This window comes from Jatropha curcas, chromosome 5, assembly GCF_041381405.1.
Source record: "Jatropha curcas cultivar XTBG-Jc1 chromosome 5, XTBG_Jcur_1.0, whole genome shotgun sequence".
NCBI lineage: Eukaryota > Viridiplantae > Streptophyta > Magnoliopsida > Malpighiales > Euphorbiaceae > Jatropha > Jatropha curcas.
Window position 1 is genome coordinate 25,047,780 of NC_143155.1, and position 10,405 is coordinate 25,058,184.

Below are 10,405 nucleotides of genomic sequence, written 5' to 3' on the forward strand. Positions count from 1 at the left end.
TGCATCCCAGAAAGTTATCTAATAATTAATATGCATATGAAATTAAAGATATATGTATATATATGGATATATACTTTCTTTTCAAATCTTTTTATTAATTTATTATTAAGAAAAGAAAAGGAAAAATATGATAATACTACATATATAGAAAATATAAATATATTTTTCTTATCTGCTGTGCATGCAGAGAGGCATATTGATGAGTGGGAAGGAAAGAATAGGGCTTTAGTGGGCCATATATTGTCTTCTTCACGGGTTCTTCTATTACCAGATTCTCTCATGCAGTTTTTGGCTCTCTTATTACCTCCGAAGGCCACAACAAAACACATAATTGCAGTGTTGCACCCATTTGTTACTTGTTATTATCCTTTGTCCCCTTGTTGTCGTCTACTTTGTGATTTCTGACTCTGTTTTATACATTACCATTAGATACCCATTTGAATTTTCTTCTATGGAATTGGAAACAAAAGGTGAAACTTCCTAATACCTATACCCATTTGTTTTCTTGTTCACATTTGCATAAACTCAACCAAACCAACTTTAATTTCAAGACTCATCTTCAAAGACACTAGATTTCAGAACCTTTCTTGATGTAGAGTAAAAAGAATTTGTATTATACTGAAATCCTAAGATTAATTTGCATATTCATATAATTTATCTAAGTAAGAAAATATAATTTTTGACATGGTAACTTCTAGTTTAAATTTCACCATACCTAGACCCTAAGAAGTCCTATACGTGACTCAAATAGGCATAATTAATTAAATTCTTGAAAAGCAGACCTTGCTTATTTAAGGTCATTCAACAACTGCCCTGCCCTATGAACTCATTGTATATATTGAAGGTCATCTTATTCCCATTCAAACCCATATTATTATATTTTTATAAACATCATGAACTCTACTGGCCTATCTCCTCTCCATTTATCATGGGACTCAACAAACGTTGAATCTTGTAGTTTCACCAAAAAGGTTCTTCTCTTCAAACTTTCATCATCAATGATTCCCATTATTAACCTAAATATAGAATTTTACTATACAGACCAAAATCTATTCCTTATTTCTTTTTTTTTTTTTCTTAATAGTCTTTATTGGGCCTGACCTCTCACCAAAACTTTTTGAGGGCAAGGTAGATCAATGATTCCCTATACATGCAATGCAACAGTTGAAGTCCTTGTCAGTACTTGTGGGCTTTATGAAGAAGAGGGGGGCTAATTACAGAGCTGAGAGATCTCCATAATCTAATTAACTGGTCTTTGTCAACTGTCAGTTGACTTACTCTGTAATCAATATTTTGAAAAAGAAAACAAATAAAATCAAAATCAGTATTTTAAAAAAGGAAAATAAATAAAATGGTTGGCTAGGTGTTTGGATTCTCGAGGCTTTTTGGTGATCAAATCAGAAGGCCCAGAAACCCATAGAGTAAGGCCCATGTTAAGAGGTTAAGTCAAGAGGATGATTGTGTGGCAGCTGCAAGAGGACCCCACCTTAAGGACTATATCATGACCTCACGAGAAAGGTAAGAAATCAAGTTGTCCTTTTTAATATTCTTTTCTTTTTCTTTTTTGTTTTTTTTTAGAAAGAGAGGGTATCCTCTCCTCTCCTGATGCGATCACGAGTGCTTACTTGGACCCAACCTCGACCTCGGTACACGTGTCAGACTCACGTGCTTCCAAGACAGACTTCGAAATAGTCCATTTAAAGCACTCCAGCCAGGACACCAGCCGTGCGTTTTTGAGCATTTCTGCCTTCTAATCTGTTTTTCATATCCCGCACGCCTATACCTTGCGCGTGTCGGACAACTCTCTCCGTTCGCATCTTTAGGGTTTTATTTAAAACTCTTTTGAACAGAAAGCTGTGCAAGTGACCCAATGTAAAGGAAATTGTTTGGATAGCATAGGTAAAAATACCTTAAAAAAAAATTGAATTATTATTTTATTTTTCAATTATCCTCAAATACACTACTCAACAATTATTTAATTTGTCTCCATTACATACTATTCAATTCTAAGACTATTCAAATATCAACCAAAGGACCCGACCCGATTGTAGCTAAATTCCAATTTCACCCAATATTTTTAGGCTCTTCAGAAATAGTTCTGATTTTCCTGTTGGCTTTGCCAATGAAATGGGTTCCTAGTCCTAGAGGACCATGCACAGGCTATGAACCTTGTGAGCAGGAGGACAGGATCATTATTTTTCTTTTTCCCGTTCCAAACATTTGGTCAATCCATTATTTTTAAATTTTTTTTTTTTTTTTTTTGTGAGAAAAGACACATTTTGACGTGTTCCGTTTTGTAGTCACGGATGAGAAGAGAAAAGGACCACGAATTCAGAGGACGTAATATTATTATCCATAATGATGATATGATTAACAAATTTTTGGCTCCTTTTGGGTCTACTATTTGGACCTCTCTTTCCTGGCTGCCCCTATATTACTGTTAAGTCCGCCACGACTCGATCAATATTCAAAGTTCCTGAAATTTCCAATTCGTGCAGCTTCATAGAAATTGTATTGGATCATTTTTTTATCTCACCAAGTTAAGAAAAATGTGAGACCCTTTGACTCTTCCAAGTTTATTTCACTCGGTCAATGTATAAGTATAAAATTTGAGAATCTGAAATTGGAAAAGTCATAGCTTGGACTAAGTAGATTGACTGAAAAATGTCAAATAAACACGCAGAAATAAGGGAAAGAAAGAGGTACGAAGTTAAACTTTTTTCCCATCAAACAGGAACACAAACAAGACTACCAGCTTTTCATCATTCCCTTAGCACGTGAAACTGCATTACACTCTGTACAGAGGCATATGCTTCCAACCTTTTAAGCCTAACAATTTGAATATACGGACGTTTTCATAATAACCAAATAAGGAACTTCAACTTCAATCGTTATGTTCTACAAAACATTGTGGAAATTATAAGTCTTTGAAGGGTAAAGAAAAGACAAACTTGAAATTGTTTTTGAGTACTAAAAGTCTCTCTACTGACAAACCAATTTTACCAGAATTTAGAAGATTGAAAGAGCTGGACTTTTTGCAGTAGTTTTATATTCCAGCAATTGCTAGAACCCAATTTTCCTAGCAGAAACAGAATTCTTGACAAAGGGAGAGAAGAAAAAAGAAAAAAAATCTGTTCTACCTTAACGAGTGTCTTCCTTTCAGGTATATGCTCAAATCAGGCCCAAAGAATAAAGCTAGAGCGTTGGCCATTTCCTTTCAGGCATATGCTCAAGTCAGGCCCAAAGTTGTCGCTCCAAAATTCTGGGTGTTCAACATACAAAGACAAAACCAATATCAGCCAATTCAGTCACATGGACTAATGAGAATTTTAAAATTATTTAACTATAAGCTTTAAGTTATGCACAGCCCACAAACAAGGCACTAGAAAATTGTCAGCATTTTCTATCATATCATGATGCTCAAGTAGGGATAAATAATAAGTTAACAACTGTAAATTTAGATTCTTTCCATTGCATATTTGGACATTTCTGCATTTTCTGTTAAACCCGTGAGGACAACAGTTACCACCATTTACTTCCGGCGAACAACCGCTTCCTAAGAGAGACCCTCTTAAAGTTCAGAATTGTGTTGACTAGATTCAGCAATTACTGCAGCAACCTAAGAGAAGATATGGCAACGATTAAAGAATTAGCTTTTCATTTCCTTTAAAACAACAAAAATGATATCATTCAACCACCACTATTTTGGCAAATGCATGCTTAAAATGGAAATTGTGGATCCATAAGTACAGATCATCATAAGCACCTAAACTGTAATGCTTTTAATTTCTTAACATATAAACAAGAAATATTTACGTGGTTGTTTGTTTTTGGTTCAGATGAAATTTAAAGTGGCATATCTAATTACTACCATTTTAGAGTATACTTTCATGAATTAGAATTTTGGCATGATGTCTCATAAGATATTAACTTGCCCTGAAGAATTCTGGGTTTGGGCATTCAGTTACATCCATCTTTCTGGCCTAGCAAACTCCATGAAAGATGTCAGAAAATGCTGCACGTTACTAACAACTTGAAAAGTGAAAAAAAAGTCTCTTTAAGTAGCCCAAGTTCTGATACAATCACACATAAAACTACTTGATCACAGTAACTTGAAAAATCATCTTAGCTTAGCAGAAGCTAAATGTTGATGATTAAACATTTCTCGATAGAGAGAGGAATACTTATTCGCGTTTGCACCATTCGCCTCCACCCTAAACTCCCAGTAACACCAATTCTGAAATTGATTCATTTAGAATCACACACATGTCGATCAAATACAATCATTGCACAAACTCCACCAAATAAAAAATGAAAGGTAATACACTAAATGAAACGGAGAAAACTAGTGAATAACACCGAACACAACCAATTCAACAGTAATCACTTAGCAAAAGCAGAATGAAAAATTCAAAACGCAATGATATATTATCGTCCACGACTTAACTATTTTTGTCATCAAATCAAATAGGATTTAATACATACAATAGATTACGATTTCATAATATAAAAAAAAGAAACGCCAGGACACTTTGAAACGAGTTTGATTGCATTTTTACTACCGGAATTAATTAAAGCTGACCATCGAAAAGAAAGTAGGAAATCGAAGTATTGATTAAGTTCAGATTAAATGAAGTAAGAATAATTAGCATTACCGACTACTCGTATCGCGAAAACTTTGCTGGTTAAATTCCGTCATTTTTGCTGCCCTGCGAGGCGGGACTGAACGGGGAATGTGATAGAATACTACGCCTAGGATTCTAGAAACAAAACCAGACGACGTTCGTTTTTTTTTTTTTTTTTTTTTTTTTTTTTTTGCGTGTAAACGACTGAAATTAAATATTAACAATCAGTAAATAAATAAAAAAAAGAAACCTATAAATTTAATCCTGAATTTGACAAATTTTTCTTGTAAATAAAATATAAAAGTGCAAACAAGATCATCGACTCCGGAACAGTTGTTTCATTTTGACAAATGTGAAAAAACATTATATCCTGGAAAATTCAGGTAGTGATAAGATTAATTGCTGAAAATTCATGATTAAATTCATACATTAAACTGTAAATAAAAATATAAGGTTGAACCTGTTTTTCATATTAGCATATTTTATACGCTATAAATAAAAATACAAGGTTCAACCTGCTTTTCATATTAGCATTTCATAATCATAGACTTATGATATCTGCAAATTGATAAAAAAAAAATAATAAATTGAAAAACTATACTATTTAATATTGAATAAATTTCATTTTTTCCCCTTGCATTATATGCTTTTTTTTTTCTCTCCATAATATATTTTTGAACTTAATTCAATATAATTTAATTTATTTTCTCACCTATAGGATGGAGAATAAATCTAAAATTTAAATTTTCTCAACCATAGAGATTTTCACAAATTCGGAGGTCCCAAGACAAAGCTAATTACCTTATATAATTGATAATATTAACCTTCCCAATGAATATATAAAAGAATATACATCCTTCTTTAAAAAAAATAATAAAATAATAAATAAGTACATATATATATATACATCCTCTAAAATTTACAAAATAATTTTATGTAGGTATAGTCATTAGATATCTTTCTCCTACATATTCCTTTTACCTGAAAGAAATGTTAAAATTTAAATTAGTCATATACCAACAAAGGGTATAAATCAGACCATCTCCTGTTATTCATGATTGCAAAGTTCTCATGTTATATTTCTAAATGAAACCATTTCATTTGTCCCATAATTGACAGAATACAGCACCCATAATGCAATTTTTGGGAGATTTCACATCATACTTGAATAGTAATGAAATCTGAATTTGAGGCTGACAGATCAATCTGAAAATGCCTAACGAACGTCACATAACCACAAATTCTTAATATTTCCTTTTTATACAGTTATATTATTACATCGTAATCATATAAAGGTTGAAGGACGAGAAGCACCTTTCAATATGGCTTTTTGGTACTGTAATAAGGACATCAACGAAGACGTAGTGCGCACACATTTGTTGGTTATGGTTACTGGGAAAATGACTGATAATAACTTGACCCGGAAAATATCTTTATGGTTGAAAGATGCAACATCAAGAAACCGTTCGTTCACCGACCAGAAAACTTTTTTTGCTGAGATGAAAAGTAAAAAATTGAAACCGACGTTGTGATAAATAACTACCAGATGTTTACTTGATTCTAATTGTGTGGTTCTTGAAACTTTTGCAGCAACCACTGATTGATACCTTGTCCATTTCTACAGAGCTTCAACACAATCTACAATATTCATTTGAGGCCAAAAATGAAGACAGTTAACCAATGAATTGAATGTAGAAAAGGTTGGCTGTAAAGATTTAAAGATAAACAACCTCTTATATGATAGAGGCAACCAGATTCTGTTCCAAGCACACCTTCAAACCTAATCAAGATTAGAGAAATATTAAATTTGTAGTAGACAAAAATGGACAAGAAGATTGAAACTACAAAGGGTTAGAAACACCGAAACAAAGATTCGTTTTTTTCTTTGCATGAGTACACTTCTCGGTTATTCCCCTATTTCTCCTGCCAATACCAAGAAATCAAGGTATAAAATTATGGCCTTATGGCATTTTTAATTAACTGAACTATAAGTATTGAGTACTTGTTTAAAAAAACGACTGTGGAGTGTAAGGTCTTATCATTTAGGCAATGATCGGTGATTGTGATGGTGGTGGTGAGGATGAGCAGCCAATCTGCATAAGGGCTTGATTTCTTTACTGATGACTTGAACCTAAATAACCTAATCTTTCTGCTAATACATCAACACCTTCTTCCTCTTCGCCTTCACCATTACCTTCACTGAGCAACTCATCCCAAAATCCGTCATCAAGTTCTCTGTCTCCGCTTTCTGGTGGCTCTGCTTCTTCTTCACCTTCTTCTTCTTCTCCTCTCCTTGCCCTACTATATCCTTGCATTTCCAATGCAAGTGCTTCCAGCTCCGAAACTCCAATTCCATAATCTGCAGACTCCTGAGGTTCAGTTTTAATTGTATTAATATTACATTGACTCCCATCACCATGGCTTGAATCACCATTACTTCTTTGACCTAGCTCAATAGGCCTTCTTCTCTTCTTTGTTATTGCTTCTTCAAGTTCCTTCCTTTTATCTTTCTGCTGTGTTAGTTGCTGCAAAAAAGCTGGATTCCGTACTGCTCTAGCCAAGAATTGCATCATTTGCTGCTGTTTTATTTCTGTTCCCTGTAGTCTTTGCTCCATGGCTTGAATATAAGCTCTAGTGTTCTGTTGTTGATGCCTTAGCCTCACTAATTCCATCATTAGATGTTGCCTGTCGCGCTTTAATTGATCAATTTCTCTGTCCAATCCAAATCTTCCAACTTCAACACAAGCGCCTAAAGCTTGCTGTTGAGTTAGAGGCGGAGCAGTTGTCTTTCTTCTTTTGATGGTTTTTAAGAGTTGCTTATGGCCCCTTAAAAACCCTTCATTGGCAAATTCCCATCTATCTGGATCTATCTTTTTAAATCCCTGTGGAATTCAATTCCACATTCTGAATCAATCATCAAGTTCTACAAAAACAGAATTAATTTACAAAGTTCCAAATTCTGAATCAATCATGAAGTTCTGCAAAAACACAATTAATTTACAAAATTACATCTGAAAGCAGAGCAAAACAGGAAAAATATCAGTTTAACACTAATTCTATCATGCTAAATACTTTTTTTCACAGTCAAAATCCAAATACATAAGGTCCCACATGCCCGCATATCCAGAAACTGGCCAACTGGGGAAAATAAAACAAAATTAAAGATTCAAACAAGATTATAAAAAATAATGCAAGAAATAGTTCAAATGAACATTCTAGGCAAGGAGAAAATGAGAATTCCTATCTATGTCTCACTTGGATGAACATTCCAGAACCTCTTAGTCTTAGAACCATCTCCTTGACGGTAGGACCGCTGTCCACTATCACTCTTGTTTAAGCATAAACAATATTTTAATTATACAGAACGGAACCCACCAATCATTTTTGACAAGCCAAATTTCAGGCTAATAAGAAAACATTGGAAAAAAAGGGGACGTTTTTAAGAATTCCAAAACAAGACTAAAATTGAAGAAGAAGAAGAAGAAGAAAGGTAATTGAAGAAGTATCGTACAGAGTACTTACATAGGTGTTCAGTTGCCTGACAAAACTGGAGAAATTATTGTGCTTGAAGTATCTAGGAAGAAGACTAGTTGAGAAGGAGTGAGGATCCCATACTACAAAGCTAGTGCCTTCAGCACTCCATGAAACTACGTAATTGGTATTTGGGTCATCCACCATCTCGAAAGTCTTAGTCAGGAATGGTGGTGGTCCTGTATCATGCAGCCCTTCCATTGGCTGTGGTGGTAGAGCCATTGGCACTCGCTCATCGCCGGATTGCGACGAGCTCGCTCCTAGATACTCTTCTTTTACCACGAAATATGGATTCATAGTTCCAATTCCAGTTGAAGTTAGTGAATTGTGCTGATGCTAGTTTTTTCAATTTAAAAGTTACAAAAACAGAGTCTTGAGTCTTGACTAGGAGACAAAGTAGACAAAATTGAAAACGAGAGAAGAAAGAATGGAATAGAAGTCAAGACAGAATGATGCACTGCAAAAAGTGGAAAGACAAAAAAAAAAAATGGAACTGATATGTGAAGTAATTCAGGTGCGGAAGAAAAGAGGAGACTTGCAGGAAGTTCAAAGCTGAATTCTGGAGACAAACAGTTCGTACAATTTAGTTAGTAGAAAGAATATAAAAAGGTGAGTGATTTGGATGAAAAGAAGAAAATAAAGCTAGTATGGATTTTTTTTTCATTTTCTTTTTGGTTTTTGCAGTAGAATTTTTTTTTTTTTTTTTGGCTCTGTTTTCTTATTCAGGGAAAGGTCAACTGTAACATTACGAAGTTGGTAGGCTCTAATGACCTAAAGCAAGGGAGGGAAGGAGATGTCGTCAAACCTTTTAAATATAGCTAAATGAGGTTTATTAAAATCAATAGAAAGTTCTAGAGTTCTTGGGTGTGGATTTTTTTATTACATATTTCGTAATACAATTTTTTAATTTTTTTAGTTTTTAGCACCTTTCTTCATTTGGCCAAGTATGGGAGAGAAGGAGAGTGTGTGTGAGTGGCCCTTTTGGAAACTTCTCGAACTTACAAGGGTAAGAATGGCATGGTGGATTGAGGCATGGTGTAGCGTAGGACCAATTTTTTGTCGATGGAATAAAAATAATAATAAAAAATACTTGTTTTATTTTTATTTTGGGATTGATTTGTTTAAATTTTATTTACAACTCATTTATGATCAAACAAATACAATTAAAGTATTTATTAATTTTAACCATTCTAAAAAATAAAATGAAAAAAAATTTTTAAAATTTTTATTTTCATTAATTACGTGTAAATCCATAAATGAATAAACGAGATTAATCTTATAATTTTCTATCTCTCCAAGTTATACATCATTCTCTTTTTTAAATTTAATTGGTTGAAAGTGGTGATTGATATATCCCACTTGATGTGGAAATCTAATTAAAAATCATTATTGTGAGCCACAAAAGCAAAGATATTGGACGTCAAACTATATGTACGCCATCTACTTACAAGTTTTTTTTTTTCTACACCGTATATATGTAATTATATGTGATCTAATGATAGATCTACAGTCGAATCCTCTTCACCAATGCTCAAAATTCTTTTTAAATTTAGTTATAATTTTATCTACTTATTTGATAAATATATTAATAGTGAAAATATATTACTTTTTTTATGAACTCTTATGAATTAAAAAAAAAAAAAAGATTTTTTTAAGCAGACGCTAATCACTGCGTCATGGCTATATAATATTTAATTGTATATACTAACTGCAGTTAAATTAACATATTTAACATTACAATAATCCCAACGGGGTCAAAAGGATACAATATCTTATTTGTTTTCAAATTATAAAATAATTTACTCCCACAAGATCTAGACAGAAAGGACAACTTCGATCCACTAAATTATTAAGAAAATAAGATACTTATCCATACAAAAACCTTCTACATTCTTCTTGAATGTACTAGATCTTGCGGTGGAGTTTCCATTATTTTTATATTACTAACAACAAATTGGAAATAATAAGAAAATATGAATGTACTCTTTCAGTTGTTGTCGTATTATGAATTGATTCATAATATCATTATAATAAAAATAACATTTAATTGCTACAGTTTTTTTATTACAAAAATTCCATGATTATAAAGTTCAAATTTATTTTAGTTTTTAAGTTATTTAAAATTGTTTGTAATCATATTTGAGTTTATAGTTATCATTAGTTTTTATGTAAGATATTGTATTTTGTTAATTAAAAAAACCTCAGGAATATATTTAATTGTTTGACTTGATTAAAAAAGTGAACTTAAG

General features: G+C 32.8%; 1 protein-coding gene across 2 annotated transcripts; it reads right to left on the reverse strand.

The window, feature by feature from the left end:
• Positions 1 to 6,406: 6,406 nt before the first annotated feature.
• LOC105649932 (heat stress transcription factor A-7a) lies at positions 6,407 to 8,939 on the reverse strand. 2 transcript variants are annotated; one of them, XR_016321015.1, is made up of 3 exons: positions 8,148 to 8,939; positions 6,628 to 7,507; positions 6,407 to 6,548 (listed from the first exon to the last, which is right to left on the reverse strand). XR_016321015.1 is itself a non-coding variant. In XM_012236770.4 (2 exons), exons 1-2 carry the CDS (start codon positions 8,451 to 8,453, stop codon positions 6,740 to 6,742), a joined length of 1,074 nt encoding a protein of 357 aa, XP_012092160.1. In that variant the 5' UTR covers positions 8,454 to 8,939; the 3' UTR covers positions 6,407 to 6,739. The 2 variants fall into 2 exon arrangements, 1 of the variants encoding a protein (XP_012092160.1); XM_012236770.4 differs by having other exon boundaries at positions 6,407 to 7,507.
• Positions 8,940 to 10,405: the final 1,466 nt, after the last annotated feature.

Excerpts from the sequence above, each read along its gene's own strand:
- LOC105649932 (XM_012236770.4), bottom strand. The coding sequence starts at position 8,453 with ATGAATCCATATTTCGTGGTAAAAGAAGAGTATCTAGGAGCGAGCTCG. Across the intron at positions 7,508-8,147 it reads TCAGGCAACTGAACACCTAT|GGATTTAAAAAGATAGATCC; the intron begins GTAAGTACTCTG and ends TGAATTCCACAG.